At 43.8% G+C, this 22035-nt stretch overlaps 1 protein-coding gene across 4 annotated transcripts in view; it reads left to right on the top strand.

The window, feature by feature from the left end:
• Positions 1-22035, top strand: part of PAPPA (pappalysin 1) — a 180975-nt gene that overhangs the window by 11277 nt on the left and 147663 nt on the right. For all 4 annotated transcript variants that reach the window (XM_021551415.4, XM_085594030.1, XM_085594031.1 and 1 more), the window contains exon 2: positions 15213-16281. In XM_021551415.4, the coding sequence (XP_021407090.3) occupies positions 15213-16281 (1069 nt within the window). The remainder of the gene's footprint in view (positions 1-15212; positions 16282-22035) is intronic.

The raw sequence follows: 22035 nt of genomic DNA on the forward strand, positions 1-22035 counted from the left end.
GGCTGTACATCCAATCTACGGGAGTTTGTTCTGAATGCAGCAGCATCTGTGCTTGTAAAGTCTGAGGTGCTAAAGTTGAAATCTGGAGCTTGCATTACTGCTGTCTTACATGTCATCTGTCTTGTGGATAAACAGAGCAGCCTCTCGGAGGTCAAAACAGCACCTTTCACCAGTGATAATTTAATGAGAATTATTTTCAGCGTAAACTAGACAAGAATTGGAAGCCTCCTGTGCTGTAGCTCGTGAATGGAGATGTTCAGGGAGAAAAGGAGTACTGGGAGAAAAAGCAAATGTTAACTAAATGGATTACACACACAGTTTTGAAACATACTTGGCAGAGGGAAGGGCGAGCAATACAAGCCAGATTCTGCTGTTGAACACACCAATGTAAACCTAGAGTAACTCATTTGGAGAGGAAATCAGGGAGGGGGGCTGCTCCAGACCTGTGATTGTGTAGAATTTGGGGCAGAAACAGAGGGCATGCAATGGGGAAACTGACCCAGCTGAGAGGTAAATGTTGTGGAGAGCAACCTCCAACCACCATCACCGCTGTCGGTGGTTTTATTTGGGTGTGTAATGGTTATGGTGATGCAGTGGGAAACATTTGTACAATGTGGGGTTGTTTTTGCTTTTTGAAGTATTTTCTGTATATACCTATATCGTAATCCCTCCAGACTGTGGAACTGGGCCATGTACCAGTGTTACAGTGAGCCCTTTGTGTTTCCGGCAACAAACACTCCTGAACTCTGCTCTCCAGGCTTGTGGCCTAAACTCCTTCACCCCCGCCCGTACTGTCCCATCTCCAGCAAAAATATTCCCTCTTCTGTTTATAAACAAACACCCTCAGAGGAAGTTCACGGGAAGAAAAGTTAGTTAGTGAAAATCAACCACGCACCCAGGCCTGGGCTGTGGGTTGGAGCCAGCAGGGTTGCTGGATGTTTCCTACCCTGCATCTGCTTGTAGGAGTTTCTTTGATGAGATGTTTGCCTCTCTAACTCTGTATCCTCCTCATCTTTTCCCATCGTTGTGGAAAATATAAAAGAAGTGGGGAAAAATTGTGGTCTCGATTTGCTTTGAAATCAGCATGGACAACATTTGGGAACCCCAAGCAAGAAGGTTGACTTCAGTAACCCTGTACATTTTCTTCTTGGTAAATCCACTGATTCTGTCTGTTTTGTTGTTGTTGTTGTTGTTTTAACATCAAAATCTAGATTCTGGCTCCTGGCAAAACTGTTGCTCTTGAGTTGCGCAAAGGCTGTAAAAGGACTAAAATAGCCCAAAGGATAATTGTCCACTATAGTCTGAGCACAGGGCTGATGGTACATCTGGTGTTGCACACCATTCTCACAGAACCACCCCTTCAGGAGGTAGGAGCGAGCAGGACCCAGGGGAGTGGGTAACACGGGACTGTGGTCATCAGGGCATGAGCAAAGCATGGTAATGGTGCCAGCAGCTGGAAAACACAGAATATTTTTTGATTTGTTTCAGTGGTCCCACAAATCTCTGACAGCAAAGGAGCCACTGAATAATAGACCATTTTCTTGTGGCTGCTCCTGGTTTGTGTCTTTAGCACTGCACCTTGGTCTTGGTTACAAGGTGAGTGAATTAGATGTTTGTTTCCTTCCAGGAGATGGTTGGATCCTCTAATAAGTCTTTCTGGCCACCCAAAATGAACAGGAAGAGCATCAGATCTAGGAAAGCTCTGGCAGTAAGGGAGGCAGCCTGGTCAGGCCATGGTTCTTCACTTGGGCAGAGGTGGGGTGTCAATGCAGGTCTCATGCCACTGTTCCAGGCTCCCTTTCTTCCATAAGGAGTGTGTTTGGAATTTGGGGCTAAGGGAGCTTTTACAGATTTAATAGATGTGGAAGTTGTGGTCCCACTTTTAGTTCTAAGAGCCTCAAAGTTTCAGAAGTGTACTACAAAATGTGTCCAGTGCTGGCAGAATCTCCACACCTTAAAATGGGATAGTTTAAAATAGTCTTATCTATTGATTTTTTTTTTTTTTTTGAAAGAGTATTTTCTCTTTCTGAGCAAATATTTTCTGTCAAGTTTTATCTGAATCTGTGTGGTCTCTCCACCTCCTATCCCAATGAAGGGAAGAAAATCAGAAGTGAGCATTTTGCATTGCAGCACGGACAGAGTTTATCAATTGTTGCACAATCCCTTTGCCTGTGAGCAGGTTAAATAAAGGAGCAGGGTGGAGCAGTGATGGAAATGGACCTGGTTTATATTGGTGAGCTTCCTCCAAGAATTCCAGTGTAACTATCAACAGCTTCTCCTGGCAGGAAAGTTGAGCAATTCATTCTTACCCTTTGAGGAGTTCTGAATTATTGAAGAGCAGAGAATCTTCTGCTGGGAAAGGCTGGAATTCCCCGCAGTCCTCTTGCTGGGGATGGTTTAATCAGACAGACTGTTTACATTCTGCGTCTCAGCAGAGGCAATGCTCAAACAGCAGTGGTCTTCAACTGGGCACTGTAGCACGGGGGGTTTATTTTATTTTGTTTTAAACATCGTCATACCACCAGTTTTACTGGGAAATGGACATTTGCAAACACCTGCAGGCTCCATGGAACAGGCCAGAGAGGGAAGCAACAGCAGCTGCATCTCACAGAGGCAAAATGAGACAGCAACGGGGCCGTGTTTCTTCTCCAGAGGTTTCTGCAGGGCTGGGATTTGGCAGCAAAGGTGGGCTGGGAGCACTTGCACTCCTGGAGGAAGAGACCTTGCAGCAGAAGTCTGAATGTTGGTCCAAACTCTTCTCTGAGCCTCAAACACTGATGGTAGAGGCAGAGAAACAAAAGCCTTTTTACCAAAACCTTGTGTTTTGCCTCACACTGTGAAGGCCAAACTGTTCTGTGAACAGTTGCTGTGCTCTCAGATTTAAGAGGGTTCAGACTGAATTAAATGGGAGTTATGTATTCCATGATAGAGAGAAGAACGAAATGAGATTAGGACAGTTCTTCCTACCACCTCCCAAATCTCCACTCCCTCGGGAGGAACATCTTTTGCACCTATATCAACAAACCAACAACCTATTGCACTTCTGTATGTCCAAAATTTGCCATAAAACTAGAGTCAAGATTTTAATTTGTGTTCAGATACTTTATTATTTTTTATTCCTCTTTGGTAGACTCTGGAAGTGAGGTATTTCCGCTCCTCATGCGCAGGATTTTCTGTGCCTCACTGAGGAGGACGCACGCAAGTAGGCAATGTGGCCAACATTCTTCCAAACCCCAGCAATCCAGCCAGCTGTTCAGCAGGGCTGTTATTTATTGAGATCTGTCAATGTGTTCAACACATGGTGTCCTTTGCCCTGTCGAGCCAACAGCCTGGCTTTTATGGGTTTCTCTGACACTTGTCACACTCTGGTGACAGGACGAGCTGGAACAGGCACACGGGTTTATGTGAACATCAGAAGGACATTGCAACAAGATGCTCTATGAGGGAAGGAGGGACAGAGACCAGTTGGCAGAGGAGAAAACAGAGGCTGTTGCAAAGGGTAGAGGTTCCTTTTTGGCTGGTGCTTTCAGAAAAGAACAGAGATTTCCTTCAGTGATAAATTAGATGCTTGGGGAGAAAGAAAGGGTGTTTGTTTCAGCAGTGATGCAACTCAGTGTGAGAGAAGCAGACTCCCTCTCCTGCTAATTCCAGCTGCTGGTTCTGTGGAAGTTCACAGGAATTGCTTTGGGGTTTTAGTTGCTGCTCTGCAATTGCTGTGAAGTGCCTTCAGCTCTTTCCTTTCCATCTCCAAAGGTGGGATATGGCTCCCAGCAGCCTGCAGAGAGATGGTGTTGCAAGGATGAGGAAATGTCATTAGTGCAGTGCTTTGTGAATGAAGCAGTGAATGACAAATGCCACTCCTTGGCACCAACAGTTTGGAATGCTCAGCCAAGAAGCCCTGTTGGCCAGGGTCGTGCTAGGTTCCTGTGCTGCTGTAAAGGGAAGACTGAGGTTGTGGAGTGCCAAAGAGACAGAAAGACAGGGGGCACATCTTGCCAATCTCCTACTTATCAATTTGTCCCATCTTTTTTCTCTTGACTTGTGTAAGCTCGCATTCATGAGTATCACAGGTATTTATTTTCCCCCACTGAAAAACAGAGCCATTGCCTGAACAGTGTGACTCTGGCCACATTCCCTCCTATTCAGCACAATGCAATCTTGGCTCTTTACTAGTTAATATTTTCTGTCAACAACCTGCAAGGAAACAAAATCAGTGCTGATAAAATTTGCAGATGTTGCAGAGTGCAGGGAGTGGTAAACAATGACCAAAACAGGACTCTCAGTTGGGTGTTTTCAAAAGCTGAGAACATTAAAACTATGCATTAGAGTAAAGCCAAATGTGAAGTCATTCATATAGAGAGAGGGGCAGCAGGTCACACACAAAGGATGGATGGGAGGAAAGGATCTTTCACCTGGAAGCTGAATGTGGAGCAGCAACTGCCTGTTGGAATAGATAAAGCATGTAAATGTGAGCTGCCAATGTGGAGCTGTGGCCAAAGGTTTGGAGTCATCGTTGGCTGGGTAAACAAGGAGATATTGAACAGGACTGAGGAGGTTGTGTTACCCCTGTAATGACTCTGGAGTGGCTGTTGCCAAAGCACTTTGTCCCATTCTGGTGTCTACAGTTTTAAGAGGGATGTTGTATGGAAGAGGATTTAGAGAGAAAACAATCAGCGGTGACAGTAATGATAGGATTTGTAACAAGTCTTGAAATGTTAGACTCAAGAAGATTAGGAGGTGACTTGATCACCATGATCTTTAAATGAATGTTTTGGGAATATTAAACTGATAATTGTGGGTTGGAAATGAGTGCTAGAGGATATGAATAAATCCAATGGATCCAGTGAAGACTAAGCAACTTTAGAACAGAGTATTTTAGCAGTGTTTAGCCTTGAGAGTAGTCAGTAATAGAAAAACCTTTCTGAGCAGAGTGGTGGAATATCTGTCACCATAGCTTTCAATATAGAACTAATTGTTTTTCCAAACTGAAAAGTCTTTAAAGAGGAATTAATTCAGTGATCACCTGTGTTGTGTCTAAGATCTTCTAACGTCAGAGTATTCTGAGGTTTTTTTTGCTATTACTGGAAAAATGGTTGAAGCCAACAGTAAAGCACAAGCAGCACCAAGATACTAATTTCAAATCTTTTAATTTCTCTCTTTTTATATGCTATGGGCCCTCCTTGGCACTGCTAGGGTATTTCTGATCACCACAATATTTCCAGCTGATTGTAGGGTTTCCTCACCATCGCTGCAGTTGAATTGTAAGGCTCTGTTTCATGTGGTGCTTTTAATCCTGTTTAGATATTGTCACCTTTTTCCAGAATGATGTGCTGAGCAATGGCTTGACTTCTCCCCTTTGAAACAGTCCAGTGCATTGTCTGAAAACCACCTGAAAAACAAGACTGAAATATTTTCTCATTGGAGGTTGTAAGAGCTTTATTGCTGACCTCAATGATGCTGAGAGTTTACTTCCAGAACAGAACCTGGGGGAGAAGAAATTAAGGTTTCCTTCTAGAAGCAGGACTATTGACAATGCCAGGAATGTGAAGCCAACACAGCAGACCCTTAAAAACAAAAAGTGGATGAGAAACCAGAAAATAAGTTGGGGGTGACTTAAACTTGTCGTCTCCTTGCTGGGTGGTCTGCCTCAGTGTCAGGGCAGAACACCAGTCCAGGGAATGCAGGATACTGGAGTGACCCATTCCTGTGACTTCAGCTGAGTTTCAAACATTGACCAAAAACCTGTCGAAGGTAATTAGTGTTGTGAGACAGGATTTAATTTCATTTGAGCCGTCCCCAGCTGGAGACTCTTCCTCAAAACTCAAATTTAAGCCAAGTGCTCCAAATGCCCCAGTCTGCTCCCTCCAAGCCATGTGCACATGTATATATAGGCCCCTGCACAGAGAAAATCGTGCCTGTACATGGTATTTTGTTAGTCTTCATTGCTCTACTTCCAAATTTAACCAGAAGTAGAAGGGCTGAAATAACATAAGAAAGGTTGGACATATGATATTTCCTGCTGCTCAGCTAAATACAAGAATTGCCAAAAATCTTCCAAGGTAGCTTGTTTCTTTTACATTTTTCTCCTAGTTCTGCAGACTTGAGAAGGTCAATTACTTTCGAGAAGGATTTAGCTTTGGCAACACTTATGGAAAGCGAAGCAGAATTGTGACCTTTTGGAGGTTTGCCCATCGCTGTCCCATCTTGTCCTTTAAGAACTAAAGGCTGAATTTTCACAGCTACAGTCTTCGGTTTAATAGGTGTGAATTTGTTTCTGTGCACTTCTAAGACATCATGAGTATCTGTGTGAGAATTTGCTTTTAGATGTCTATTTATTTGTGCTCACAGATCAAGTGATCAGTGGTATTTGTAGAGCAGAAATACAGGCTCAGGTATTTCCAGGAGGAAAATCATACCAAAACAAATGAAACTGGATTCAAACCGAGCAGAATAATAAAGCTCTAAAATCCTATACTTAGGTTAGTATGTGGTGACTCCAGCCTATCTGGAATGCATACTATAATAGTTATATCATGTTAGAGAGGCAGGGTTTTTTTCAGTAGGACGTTTCCTAGAAAGCAGAAATATCTCTGTGGTTTGTGTATGGGTTTGGAGCTTGTGTGCAAGTATGGAGCAGGGAATTTGAGGCATGAAACAGTCAGGATTAGTGAAGGCCCGGATCCCTTTCATAAGTGACAGCAGAAAACAGGCACAATCACTTCCCTTCTCCCCACTGCTATTGCAGCCTCCTCCTCTGTGGGTTGTTTTGGAGTCAGTTCTTTGAAGGTTGATAAATGCCTCAGTTGTTTCTATTAGTACAAGAAAGATGCAGTCATATGGGAAAGGCAGATGAAATAAGATATTTGAGTCTGGATAAGATCGAAGATATTTTTACAATAAGATATTTAATTTTCACAAGGCAAAGTCCTTGCAGGGTATAAATCAGCATAAATGCACTGGAACTACTCAGTTTTACGCTCACAAAGTGTCTGCCCAAGAATGTTCTCAAAATCCAATTAAATAACTAGAACTGTTTCATGTGGAAATGCCCCTCAATTACAAAGACAAGTCTAAGCTATCATGATGTGATTTTTACAGTCTCCTCGCAGGGTGCCCTAGTTTGCATTCATGGAATTTTTTGTTTTTGTTTTGTTTCTGTAATAATGTGGATGTTGGCCATCTGTCTGATCCTGGAAAGGTTGTAAGGTTGTCCCTGCTCCCCATGTTCTCTTCCCACTCCCTCATTGATCATAATGTTTGATTTAGGTGCCACTAGATTTCCTCCTTTGTTCTCCAGCCCTAACCTCCCCCCTGCAAACACACATGCATTGTGCAATGGTGTAAAAGCTCTCCTGGCTGCAGCTGGGAGTAGTAACTGCTCAGCTGGTTCCAGTGTTGCCCTAAAGCTGCTGTAAAGGTCAGAGACAAGGGAATTCTAAAAAGCAAAACAAGCCGTGTTGTTGTCCCCCCTTTAATCCTGGCTGTGTGTTTTGATCAGCACCACAAGCCACCTCATGTGCAGAGCTCCACTTCTCCCAGCCCTGTGTTTGTGGCCGTCCAGGGCAGCGTGTCGGGCGCTTTTCCAGCCCCGCTCCGCGCTCGGGCGCTGCCGCAGCTGATTGACTTGCACTGCTTGTCAGACACAAAGCACATTTTGAAAGGAAATGCCATATTGAACTCCCCGTGAGCTGATGGGTATTGTGCACGGTCATCTGATGGCACAGATGTGCCCCTAATAATCCTTCCAGGAGGATATTTCCTCCTGGGATGCTCTGGCCATCTGATCTGCTCTGAGGTATGCTGACCTATCTTGACCCAGTTTATGATCAATTCTCTCTGCTGTTTTCTAAAAGGAGCCCAGGAATATCTTTTTATCATTTAGATTGCCTAGAAGTTATGGTATTGCATGTCTGTTCTTTCCACAGAAGATACTCTGTGGTTGCTCTCAAGCATTAACTCTTACAAAGGGGAGGAAAGCCACTCAGTGTGAGCAAGAGTAAACTTCTCTGTAGAGCTTTGATAGCTAATCAGTGTTTGGCAAACAGCACAGGGAGGAAGAGGAGATGTGGATGCAGCGGTGACTTGTGTTCCACCAAACATTGCTGGGTACCTTAATCTGTGTGAGTCCAGTGACCCTTCTGCTGCTGTGCTTTTATCTTAGTGTCCTTTTTCCCAGGTTTGTGTGTGCTGTGCATGTATCTGTGGAAGATGAATGGTTTCCATGCATTCCTCCTGATGTGTATCCATGTGTTTTGCAACACCTGCTTTTCAAGTGGGAATGGTGTTAATGCTGGATTTCTCTGGAGGTGAATCAGCTGCCTCAGGTACAATGGGAGGGTTAATTTGTAATCTGGTTCTGCTGGGCAGTAAGCAGAGATAAGCTTGGGAGTTCAGAGGTGTGTGATGATCCCTTTCAGCCAAACCAATAAACTTACTCAGTGCTTTCCATTCCTGATATTTGAAGTTTATCTGGGTTTTCATAAACACAACACTCAACTTTTTAATAAGGTAACACTAGAGTGTCTAAATTGGCAGCCAAAATCCTGAATTCTTTTCTGAATCAGGCTGGATGCAAAGTTTCCCATATTTGTGACATACAGGAGTGATTCCCTGATGGAACATCAGTGTGACTTTGAGCAGGATCCAAGAGAAGCCTCTCTCTACTATTTTCACTGTTTCTATGCCTCTGTGTGCTAAAATAATCTCTAAGAACATGGACACATACTGGTTTCCCAAGATTCATCAAAAAATATTCAGGTGTTTCTGAGAACAATGCAGGAGAAATAAATAACTTTGCAGGTATTACCTGGAAAATATCCTTACCTTTGTCTGGAATGTTCCCATGATCCCAGACTTTGTAGCAGGGACTGACGTTTGACCCTTGTGAAGGATGTGCATTTTTCTGTCCATTTAAAAGCCCACCTAAAGCTAGTTATTAGATCATAAACAGTTTATTCACCATCGCCAGTGGTCCTGCAGCTTTATTGTGAAATGCTTAATGAGATCTAGATAAGGAGCAAACCTTCCCACTAACCCTTGTTTACGCTGAGGCTGTAGATGAAGGAGCCCTTGGAAAAGCCATTCCCAGCCCTGGGCTGGTCCTGTTATAACAGTGCAAGGACTCAGCTCCTTCTCTGCCCTGTGCTGTGTGTTCATTTACACCTCGAAACCCTCACAATCTGTAATTTCTCACTAAGCCCAGCCTACCAGATGTATTTGCAGTAAGCTCTTCCATACTGTTAGAGGGTGTATTCCCACAATAGGATCACTGGAGTGTCACTAATATGATTGTCCATGCCAGTGGCTGCTCTCTTGCAGCCCACATGATTCTGTTATCAACAGGGAAGGATTTATGTAATGTTCATAACTAACCAGCCACTATAAATTCATGTCTTGCTGCTGTAGTTGTTCTCACTTCCCTGTTTTCAGACTTCAAGGTATGTCATTGAGCAAATGAGTGACTGGGAATTTGAGAAACAGTACACAATGTACGCCTAATTTGATGCTAAATTACACTGATAAAAAGATTTTGATTTTAAAGAGCCTTGGGCTAAATTCTCAATGTTAATTAGGCATGGCTGTATTAGACTCTGTATTTCTACACGATGAAGTTCTTGTCTTTCACGGCAGAACAAAAAGAACTCTGTCCTTCTCTCTCAGATCTGAATCCTCTGGCACAGCTTGTAAAGGATAAAGTCTGGTGTGAATTCAGCTAGATTGATAGCAGCAGCAAACATCCCCTTTTTGCTCTTTAAGTATTATGTTGCCACCTGAGCAAGCCTTAGGTGGTTTTCTTGAGCCACTCCCTGTCTCAGGGGGTGACCTCAGGAGGTTCTTTTAGCTGTGTTGGAAATGGTATAGACAGAGATGTTGCCTTAAGTATGCTGGACTTTGAATTATTTAACTGTTGTGGAAGGAAGTGGGGCTGAGGGAAGCACAGCAAAGGAAAGGAGAGATTATTTCTCCCCATTGTAAAACTATATTGGGTTCAACATCACACCATGAAATATCCAGTGCAGAACTCAAGAACTGCTCCAGTGGATCTTCACTGACTTATCCAATTGCATGGAACATGGGGATACTTAACCCAAATCTGTCGGTTTTAATTATTTTCCTGTGGACAGATAAAAGCTTTCTATAGGTTCCTGTAGAATATTTGCTCTTTCAAGCGTTCTTCTACGCTTTGATACTGAACGATTAAAGCATGCTAAAGAAAAAAACAGCCCCAACCTTTAGCTCCCTGTTCTTGGGCCCCCTGACTGCAGCTTTGATTGTTGACCTAAATTCCCCTTTCATAACTGAGTCCTGTCACCTCTGGTTGGAGTCTCCCAGCAAAACAGGCACGGCCAACTTTCAGAAGTGCAGGCACTGTTTTCTGTTCTGCCTTGCGTGGCTCTGACGGCTCCGCAGCACCTGAGGTGTTCAAAGTCAAACTGAGCTCCCTCTTCCCCTTCCCCCACCTCGCCCTCCTGGAAATGAAACCATAACAAAGGTGGTTTTTTTGCTTTTACTATTGCCTTTCCCCCCTCTCACTCTCCCCCCACTTCCCATTGCTCAGCAAGGAGAGGAAACTTCTGCATGAAGAAGGAAATTCTTCTATTATTCTATGGCTGGGCTGGTTGCTGCAAAAATTGCTGTTGTCCAGACATAAGAAATGGCACTGAAGTGAGAGAAGGAGGCCCTGGAGGATGTTATTTATAGCATTAAAGTGGGTTACAACAGCTTGTATGGGCTACTCCAGCCTCTCTTCTGTCAAACTCTGCCCACAGAGGGCTGCTCCTGGCTCCAGCAGCCTCCAGCTGTGAGTTCCTGTTGCTCTGCTCCCATCCCAGTTACAGCAATGCCTCCTGTCCTCACCCAGGGCTGTCTCCCACAAGTTCAGGAGCTGATGTTCTGTGCTGTGCTCATGCTGCCAAACCCTGCCCAGTGCACAGAGCTCATGTAAGGATGTGGCTCCATTTAAATCCCCAGGAAAGTCCTGAAAACAAAGTGGGTCATAAATGCTGGCATTGGTTAGGGGGTCCTGGAAGAGGTCAGATGGACAGTGATGGTGGAGCTATTGTGGCCAAATAGCTGAGATTTTGCTTGTAAAAGGAAAGAGGGAGACTGTCTTTCTCATTTTCCATGTTCGGTTTTTGGCTCTGAGCTGCTGAAGTTGAATTATCCAGCTTTCCCCACTCTTTTGGTGCCTAGGAATTTACTTTTCCTATAAGGGACAAACATCATAGGACTGGAAGAAGCCTTGTGGGCCATTGAAGTCTGTCTCTGGCCAAGCATAAAGGAATATGGCATCTTCCTCTGTTTGTGCACTTCTCCAAAGCCCTCCAAGAAGTGACTCACTCCTTTGTGGGGAAGGGAGGCTTCCAGAGCCTCTTGCTGGAAAGCTGAACTAGCACCTCTTCTTTCTTTTTTTCTTTTTAATTAAATATTAAATTCCATTTCAATCCCTTGGGCTTCGGGAACAAGAGCTTTAGAAGGAAAAAATCATTCAGACTAAGGAGTAAGAAGGGCTGTCAGTGTTCTACTCAGCTGGAGCTCCATCCCTTTCTAGCAACTAAGAGCAAGCAGAAGTGAAGAAAGCTGCTGCTGTATGAAACTTGTACATATTTTTTTAATCTAATTTCTGTGGGGAAAACAAACATCAGTTTTATTTCACACCATTTCTTGGCTCAGAAACTTCAGGCACATTCGCCAAATTGTGGTTTTTCAGCCATTGGCTGTGTCTCATTTACCATGAGGCCTCTTTGGTTGGTAAAGAGATATTAAGTAGCTAAAAATGTCCTTTACTGCATTATTGTAAAGAATTCTCAGTGTAAATGAGAATTTAAACTCTGTACATTTTTCATGTAAATGTTGGTTGTGGTCACAGCTGACTTGAAATTTGGAGTGTCAACCATTATGTGGGGTGATTTTGCTCAAAACCAGCCTTGTTTGGGGGTAAAAGAGGCCTCCTCTTGTTTAAAATGTTCTTAATTATGTCTGAGAAATAACTCACGGCTATGGAACCTTTTACTAAATTGAAATAAATTGTGAAAACATCAAATTATTCTGTTTTCAGAAGTTCTGGCAATTATTTCACATGCCCATCTTCCAATGGCTTTGCCCTTATTAGTTGTCATAGAAGAAGTAATAAATTCTTTTATTATGACATCCAGTGTCCCAGCTGAAATTAGTTTCATTGTGCTGGGGACAAAACGGAAAAGTGACACTCCCTTAGCCGGAGGATCCTCAGTGCAAAGCCAAAAGTAAAGTGAAGGATTGGGAAAATAGGTGAAGTGTTCAAGCAAACAGGGTCATAAGGAGACGGTACAACTTGCAAGAGAGTTGGGTTTCTTATCCCAGCACAAGGGAGTGTGGGTTTCTTGTCCCTTTTTTTACATTTTTCCTTTCTCTTAAGAACAAAACAAACTCTTGCTGCTGAAAGGCTTGTGCTCAGTCCATCTTTTCATCAAGAGTTGGATGTCTGCAATAGTAAAAGTTTGAGAAAATAATACTGTACATGGCATAAGGATTCAGTAATGACCTTTGCCCTAAAGTAGAAAATGCAAGGAACTGGAATAGTAGAGTGTTTTAGTTCATCAGCTTTCATACTGGTGTGTTCAGTGGTGTCCCTATTGTCACTGGATTTTTTTCTTTTCCTGCCCTTCTTTGGCTCCCTGTAAATCTTGAATTGATGGCAGCTGTTTGAGCCCAACTCAAGACACATTGCATCACACCAGGGTTTAAAGGCTCAAAGGCAAGGGAGGATTGCTACTATTCTGTAGTATTCCTCCAGCAGCTCCTCATGCTCAGCCGAGGTCAATCACCAGCATCATGCAGCGCTTCAGAGAGAGGAAGATGTTCTTTAAATGCTGCTTGGGAAACTGGATTTCCATCCCACAATAATTTATCAGCTCTTTGGGGGAATATTTCTAGCCCCAGTCAGTGTAAAGAGCAAAAAATTATTGGCCTTTAAAGAGTGTATGGTGGACTTTCCTGGAACTGGAGACCTGTCCCAGGACTTCTAGCTGTCCATCCAACTGTGGGGATCTTAGATGCCTGAAGAAACAGGTGGAAGGGCTTATGTGTGTGCAGCTGCTTTGTGATCTACAGACCTGGAGGCTTTGGGCACTGGGGATGGCAAATGAGGCTGGAGATCATGGTGGGATTGTGGCAGGGATGAGTTGTCCTCCTCTGCCTCAGTCAAAACAGCCCAGGGAGTCCCTGGGGTTCCCCTGGCCATGTTGAAGACATGCAGATTCTCAGAAGGATTTGGGACAAGCCCATTTCTGCATCACTTTTTCTTCTCTCACCATGCTGGCATTTCCTGGCAGGCAAAAACTCTCTTGCAAAATAACTGATCAGCTCTAATGGTCTTATTACAATAAGCTGAGATTTTTATGACTTATTTGGGAGAGGGACTTGTCTTGCCAGCTGTCTTCTTATTCATTGCAGTATTATCCACCCACTATCATTGGACAATACCTTCATTTGAGATGCATAAAATACAGACTTTTATGGGCTCTCATCCATCTGAAAATGAATACTTTGTAAAAGTATTTATCTCCTAAAGAAAAACTTAAAAACACTTCAAAAACTGATTCCAGAAGGTTATTGGTAGCTTTGGCTCTGGTATCACAAGTTCTTTGGGTAAATACCCATCCCAGCAAATGTAATTTTTTTTAGCACATTTGTTTTTTCCTTGCCTGGTTCTCCTCCTCTCCTTTCTCATGATCAGAAGTAGCAGTATAAACCAGAAGCTGGTCTTGAAAAGGTTTTGAACTGAGTGCACCCTACAGATGAATAAACACATTACCTTCCGAACTCTGGGATCTCTCTTCCAAAGGAAACAGGAAAAGGGGGAGCTCAGAATCCCTAGCAAAATAGCAGTGTGCAGAAAAAAGGCCCGTTTAAATGTTTTTAACTTTCCCATCAGGAGAGTTTTTTTTACAGGGGGAGGAGGTGGAGAGGGGCAGGGTGTGAGGAGAAGGGGGGAAGGTGGGTGCTGGGAGAGGGGAGGAAAAATACAGTGAATGCTCCTGTAACCTTTGCTCTGTTGATACTAGACAAGACTGCACTGTTAATGAGTGATTGTTAACAGATGGCTCTTGAGCAACTTAGTCAGAAGCAGAAGATGTTATTTGGTTGTAGTGAGGGGAGGGTGAGGGTGCAGGGGTGAGGTAAGGGGATATTTAGTCTTTTCACGAGGACTGAACTGTCAGAGATTTATGATTTTCCTTTAGGCTTTTGGAAGTGGAGGCTCTGGGGAAGGATTGTTTTCTATGTGCTGATAGTAGAAAGGCCATTTGGTGCTGAAAGCTCCAATGATTTTGTTTTTGGTGAGGGGTGTCCCTGCAGCCCTTGGCCTTTGAGGACTGAAGGATGGAAATGTCTGTCTTTAATTCAGCGAGCCTTGTGTCCCAGACTGGGGAGGAGTGGCCTCTGTCCACTGCTTGGAGCTGTCTGAGGGCTGGGTGAGAGAGCTCTAAGTATGGATCTACCCTTTGGGAGAGAAATCTTTCCATGGTGCATTCAGTTATTAGGAGGTGTGCCTGTGAGAGGGCAGGAACCTTTATGAATGTCCGTATTTCCGTGGCTGTGCATCTGTGTGTATTTCTTGCCCTTCCCCAGTGTGGTGTATGCCAGTGTATGCCATGTGCCTACTGGCTTTTATTGGGTATGACTCTGAAGGCAGTCTGAACACATCCAATTCACTCTGCAGGATCTGTGTACTTGAACTTAACAAGGTGACTGAAGCTGCTCAGTGTTTCTCAAAGTGTGCAGAATTTAGATTTTGTATTTATTTCCCTTCTGGACCTTATTAGACACACAGTTCAGGGGTATGAGGGATGAGTGACATCAACAGGGATTGGTTCTCAAGACTGTTTTTGTTTTCAACCCTGATGAATGGCTTGAGGGAAGGGAAGAACCAAATGCACAGTCCAACGTTTTGCTGATAGGAATTTGAAGAAAAATTCTGGACATTGGTCAGGAAAAGGGGATCCCATTTGTACACGCCACTGGCAAATCTTTACCTTTAATAGGAAGTCTTGACATGACCTCCCACAATGGTGCACTAGATGATTTAAAGTCTTCCTTGTGCACTAACTATCTAACAGATGTAGGTGAGTGTGTGTATATACATTTAGAGAGCTGTATTTACACAATTTAAAGACTAACGCCTTCATTCTGTCATCCTTATTTATTCATATTTCTCTTTTGGGGGCATGTAGGACTGTATGACAAATGTTCTTACACCTCCCGTGACCGAGGCTGGGTCCTGGGGATTAACACCGTCAGTGACCAGGGGAACAGAGACCCCCGCTATTTCTTCTCGCTGAAGACGGACCGTGCTCGCAAAGTCACCACCATTGCAGCACACCGCAGCTACCTCCCCAACCAGTGGGTGCACCTGGCCGCCACCTACGACGGGCGCCTGATGAGACTCTACGTGAACGGTGCCCAGGTGGCCACCAGTGGAGAGCAAGTGGGCAGCATCTTCAGTCTGCTGACTTTGAAGTGCAAGGTGCTCATGCTGGGAGGAAACGCCCTGAACCAGAACTATCGGGGTTACATGGAGCACTTCAGCCTCTGGAGGACAGCCCGGTCTCAAAAGGAGATCTTGTTGGACATGGAGCAGGCAATTCAAAGGCAAGACACGCCCCTACCTCAGCTCGTTCTTCAAGACAGTTTACTGAATGTGAAAAGCGCCTGGTCTCCCATGAAGGATGGCAGCAGCCCTCAGACCAAGTTCAACTACCACCACGGCTATTTGCTGGACACCAGCCTGGACCCTCCTCTCTGCGGACAGACAGTGTGTGACAACACGGACGTCATCGCCAGCTACAACAAACTGCCCCGGTTCCGCCGCAACAAAACCGTGCGCTACCGCGTGGTGAATCTGTACGACGACAAGCATCAGAACCCCACCGTCAGCCAGCAGCAGATCGAGTTCCAGCACCAGCACCTGAACGAAGCTTTCAGCCGCTACAACATCACCTGGGAGCTGGAGGTGCTGGACGTAAAGAATTCTTCCCTTCGCCACCGGCTCATCTTGGCCAACTGCGACATCAGCAAGATTGGGGACGAGAACTGTGACCCCGAGTGCAACCACACCCTGACGGGGTACGACGGCGGGGACTGCCGGCACGTCCGCCACACGCTCTTCAACAAGAAGAAGCAGAACGGGGTGTGTGACATGGATTGTAATTATGAGAGGTACAACTTTGATGGGGGGGAATGCTGCAACCCAGAGATAACAGAAGTCACCAAGACCTGCTTTGACCCATATTCTCCTTACAGGTAGGCAATTTATTTTTATGATCATATTGATGAATATCTGTCTAGGTATCGATCATCCTGCTGGCTGTTGAACCCTTTCATTATTGTTATTATGGGCTTTGTAGTTGAATTTTTTTTTTTTTTCTCAGTATTTAGCTCACATTGCAGTTCTCCAAATGCAATCTCAGTAATGGTCTCAGCAGTATCTTACCCCTGAATTGGTATTCTCAAGCCAGGCTAAAGAAAATCTGAGCTAAAGATTGAAGCAGCCAATTTTGAGAGACCCATTAAGCTATGAGCAGCATATTGTAACAGTGCACAGTTTATTTTAACTCCAGACTCTGAGGAGTGGGGATTGGATGTCACAGACAGCTCATGTGTATTTGGAGAGGGAAAAGGCCCTCAGGCATGAAACAGAACATGAATACTCTTAGGTAGACTTTAATTCTGTAGCACTTCTTTGAAGGCAGGTAGGTAACTCCATACTCTTACTGCTGTGCACAGCTCTCTGTGGGCACTGCTGTGGAGGGACAGCTCAGTCTGGGGGTTGTGAGGAGGGAGGTGGGTACCAGGTTCCTCTTGCACACTCTGGGTGAGTAATGAAACTCTTCTGTGCCTCTTTCTAAATATAAATAAGAACAGGGCAATGCCACTTCATTGCAGGGCAGCTTTCTGTGGGTGGATATGAGCTCATAAAATCCTCATCTCCTCAGCTCAGGCTTCTTTGGGCTTCAGTTTGAGGAGTGATATGGTCAAATAACTTGCATTAGGTGGGTACCACATACCTACAATTACTCCAAATTCAGACAAGTTAGTATGTCTAAGTAATAAGGTGTTTCTTGTGAATGAGTTAGAAGTGTAAGCACAGAAAAAATGAAGATTAAAACTGAAGTTCTGTTGTCTGCATTCCATGTTACAGCTTTTTTAGGGCAATTCATGGAGCCATAAAAAAGAAACTTCTAAATGGTCTGAATACCCAACACTAAAGTTGAGGTAAAGAAAGTACAAGCTCTTCAGGAGTCCCTTCCATTGCAGCAATTCAGGCTATATTTATAGCTTCCTTAATAGAGAGAAATTTTTAAACAACATTATCAGCTCTACTGGAGCTTTAAATACACATAATTAAGTTGGAAAGAAAAGCCAATTTTTTTTTTACTCCAGCAAGGTTGTTGTTTAAAAAATCCTTCTAGCTCAGTTTGACTTCAGTCACTTACCAGTGAACAAAGCTCAAATGAGGAAATTCTTTAAATATTAATGCCTGAAAACATTGAAAGGAAAAATACCAATTTTTAATACTGTTCAAATGGAGAGGAACTCAACTAAGCAAATATAATCAAAGGCATAATGCAAATTGGATTGCTTTAACACTGTAGTTCTGGGTACTCAAGGTGTTAGCTATGGCAACTAATACAATTTTTAGGAAAAAAATACATTCTTTTTAATCTGATAGTACCCTTTTATCACTTGTTCTGTGACAAGCATAATACAATTTGGAGACAAACACCTGGCTGAGCTTGTCTGGAGGACTTAGATGTCATGGCCTTGATTTCACAGATCTTCTATAAGTTCATTTTGACTTGAGAAAAACCTCCTCTTGACCTGAAAAAGAGTAGAGGAGGCCTGAAGATCTTCTTCCACAGCATAGAGCCTCATAAAATCAAGAGATGCTCCAAATTTTTTTTTTTTTTTTGTAACAGACAGATTTAATTTATTTATCTTTGCACAGCATTGATCATTGGCAATGAAACTACAGAGGGCAGTAGGAGAAATTCCATATCATTGGAGCCTTTATCTGGTGGCTGATGTGCTTTGGCTGAGCTCAAACTCATTGCTGTGGTGGGTGTTTGTACTCAGTAAGGCAAAATAGAGCAGCTAGGCCTGTGGATTTACCACTGAAGTTTGTAAGTCTGACTCCCACTGCTTTGGGAATTCAGGTTAACAAATACAGGTTTAGGACAGTGATTTTGGCAGCAAAGCCTTTAGTGACTACAGGGGTGAAGATTCAAACCCTGTGTTAGGCTTTGGTATTGCTGTCAGCATCATTCCCCAAGAGAGAGAATTCCATGTCAATTAGTGACAAAGTAAAAATGTGGTTGGCACCATCTGGGTCCATTTTGCAGCCTCAGCCCTTCTTGTCATTGCCAAGAGTCCTCAGTCCCCTCTAGTGCAGACCTTGCACCACAGCAGTGAAGACACTGCAGCCACGGAGAACTCACATCTCACTTCAGTACTTCCTCCACCAAAGTTCAGTCCAACAATAGAAGAAGAAAGGGGAAAGATCCTTCAATCTGGTGAAGAAAGGGAGGGAAGAAAGATGAAATGGTACCAATAAAAAACTTCCTGAACTTTATTTATAAAGGCTTTTCAGAGTCTTCCTTGGTACTGGGGTTTGTTCCTTCACACCCTCAGTGTCAGCAGTTGCAGCCAGCTGTTCACCAAGCAGAGCTTATTCATTAAATACTTCTGTCCTCTGGAACCAACCAGAAGTGCTAATGCTTGACTAATGCTGTAATAAGCAGAAACCCTCCTCAGTGCCTCTTTATCCCCAAAAGATGATTTATCTGTTCCCAGCCACTTTCCTTCTTATTATGAGTCTCAGTCCATGAAGCTCCATCCTGGGACAGAGTTGCTCTGAGCCTTGATACAAAAAACACTGTGGGTGCCTTATGACTAAGTGATACTACTGGAACAATTCCAAGACACCTCTGATCTGTGCTACAATTTTCTTGTGATCTTTTTGGGCACCTGGGACAAAGGGCTCAGGTACTTTGATGTTGTCATTCATTCACTGTGGTGGTGAAACTCTGGTGACTTCAGAGCTGATCCCAGCAGCACAGCTGGTTGGTTTCTCTTCTGTTTCCTGCCTGTCTTTGTGGCACCTCTCCAACAATATTTAACTCCAAAAAGCTGATGTTCTGTGCCATAGGGAGGTGGCAGAGATTTAAGTTTGTCAGAGGGACAGCAGTAAGAATGGGAATTCTGCTCTCAGGGCTGCTCAGCAGAAAAGGCATAAACATTGTTGTACCAACTAGATCATCTCTCCTCTTTTTTAATAGCCCGCAGGGAAAAAAACAAAGGACTGGTTATCATTAGCCACACAGCAGGCTTTATCCAAGAATATCTGCCTCACTTCTTTTCATTAATTTCATGAGAGTGGGACAAAATGTATTTTGTCCCAGCAGAAGGTTTACAAATATTGTTCTGCTTTTCTGCAATTCCGGGAAATTAAAACATGCTAAGATCATACAGTTTGGCCCAATACAAAGGGAAGGAGCAAGAAAAAACACCCTTGCCAGAAAGACTCAGTCTTTGTGTTATTTGGTATATTGCTGGTTACAAAACAGGGAAGACTTTGAGCCCATGACACCTACCATGGCTGCTTTTCAAAGAACTTGAAAGAAGCAGCAGGGGATTGTAGGAAATCATGCTCGGTAAATGCCATTTGATGTGGTGAGTTCTTGCACCATCCTATGGTTAACTGAGATGTTCCTTTTATGTAATATTGGGCTTGCACATCAGGCTCTACCACAGGATTTCATGGACAGATAAGGAGGCATTCCTCTTGGTGCCTTCTTAGGAAAACGTTGATGAAATTCCTGAAGCAGTAAAAGTACTGGAGTGTCTTCAAATTCCCTCAATCCATATAGCCTACCAATACATGCTGGAAATCACCCCAGAATAACTGTCCTGGGGACAGACTTTCTCAACATCCATATGTGTGTCCCAAAGTCTCACAGCCCTCCCTTTCTGCCTAAACAAGGGACAGGATGATGTGTACAAGCTTTGGTCCATTTGCAGCAAACTCAGATTGTCACCAAACCAAGGAATCATAGAACCACAGAATGATTTGGGTTGGAAGGAACCTTAGAGATCATCCAGTTCCAACCCTCCCTGAAAGCTGGAGCCTCTGTGTCCTTTTCTAGCACTTGTATTGGACAGTTCATCTCTGTTCATATCGTGTCACACCACATTCCAGGCATACATAAATTAGACTTAAAATACATGCCTGACCCATTTGTAGGAATTTCCACAGTGGTTTTGAGCAGCAGTGGGTGTGACAGAGCTGTGTGTGAGCACACTGGGCATGGGCATGTGGGCCAAAGCATCAGGAGGAGGAGGTGATGGCTAATCCATAGCCCAGGGCAGCCTCAGACAGGTGACTGAGCTGCACTGCAGGGCTCTCCTATGGAGTACCAGCTCAACCTCTTTTCCTTCTCTTCTGCTGGAAATCTCTTCATGAGACCTACTTGAAAAATATGGTCAGCTTACTCTGGAGGAGGGAGGCACACTGAATGCCCTTTTCCAGGAGCTGAAGTTGTAAGAAACACTCCTTGATTCCCAATAAAGCACTAATTTCCACTTAATCCTAAACACTAAAAAGAACAGAAGAAATTCTTCAAAGCTCTTCAGTTCCAGGAGCTTGAGAACTTAATCCCCTGCCTCGAAGAGACCATTATGCAGCTCTTGACATCAAGGATGCCTGCATTCACATAGGTATCAGACAGACATATAGCAAATACCTGAGCTTTTGTCTAGGGATTCAGTGTTAAATGTCCAGTTCTTTAATTAGCAGCTCCAGGGCTGTTTAGGAGGCGAAGAGTAATGCTGCCAAGGATGGAGCTGCTGTATCTTGGTAGTTGTCACCCAAAAACCAAGTCCCAACAGGAAATCCTCTGTTCTCTCTGTTTATTCTGTCCTCTGTTCCAGATGTCAAGGATGTTAATCAGCTGGGAGGAGTTGCATCTGTTTCCATGCTTGCAACTGACATTTATAAGTCTAGTATTGAATTCTGATACAGACAGGACTGCAGTGCTAAAGAAACTATTTCTATACTATTCCACACCCTAGAAACAGTAGGAGTTTGCTCAATTTAGCTTGACCCACAGTCAACTTTTCCAGCAGCTTTTTTCAAGAAACATTTTTTCGCCAAGACTCATAGAACTCATGGTTTCTTTCATGGATGTTATCCATTAAGGAAAAAGATCACTGTCTGGTCAAACTGCAGGATGCTTGGGATGAAGGGGGCCTATAAAAATCTATGGAGTAAACTCTCGGAGATCCTTGTGGGAGACAACAGATTAGAATATTATTATACCCCCAGTGCTGATGCAGACCTGTTTGTCTCTGAAACCTCACGTGGAAGATTTGCAAGTGCAGAGTCTGCAGATTGGAGAGGGATTTAAATTTTCCCCTTGCTGCTGGGCAACACCACATCCTCTAGGATCAGCTGCCCCATGGATGCTTTCCAGCAGCACCTTACCAGCCTCTGGTTAAGTAAATGAGGTGGAGCTGGTTTATTCTCTTTGCTGATCAGTTCAAATTGTACCCTCTCTCACACAGACCCACAGTTTGATCATATCCAACAGGCCTCTTTCAGGTTTTAATCCCCCTCTTTTTCTCCCATAGCCATTTGTGACCCTTGTGATTTTAATTAACATCAGCTGAACCTCCTGTGTAAATTCAGGAGGATGCACCTTTCACACTGAAAAAGATGCAAAGTATAGTTCTGTGGCAAGCTTAACCAGGTGCAACGCTTACATTTGCAATTCCCATTCTGTTCCTCAGAATTCTTTTCTGATTTAAGCCCAATTCTTGCAAGAAATAGCTGCCCCTTGGGGAAATACAGAGCAGCTACCTCCACTGTATTCCATTTACAGCACCCACAAAAAGGGCACATTTGACTTTGCCTCTCTCATGGATTGCTGGACTGGGGAAAACAATATTTCAGTTGGGCTTTTTTTTTGCAGGGGGCTGGGGAAACTGAGGGGATGTCTT

The sequence above is a fragment of the Lonchura striata genome, chromosome 17, assembly GCF_050655825.1.
Source record: "Lonchura striata isolate lonStrDom1 chromosome 17, ASM5065582v1, whole genome shotgun sequence".
NCBI lineage: Eukaryota > Metazoa > Chordata > Aves > Passeriformes > Estrildidae > Lonchura > Lonchura striata.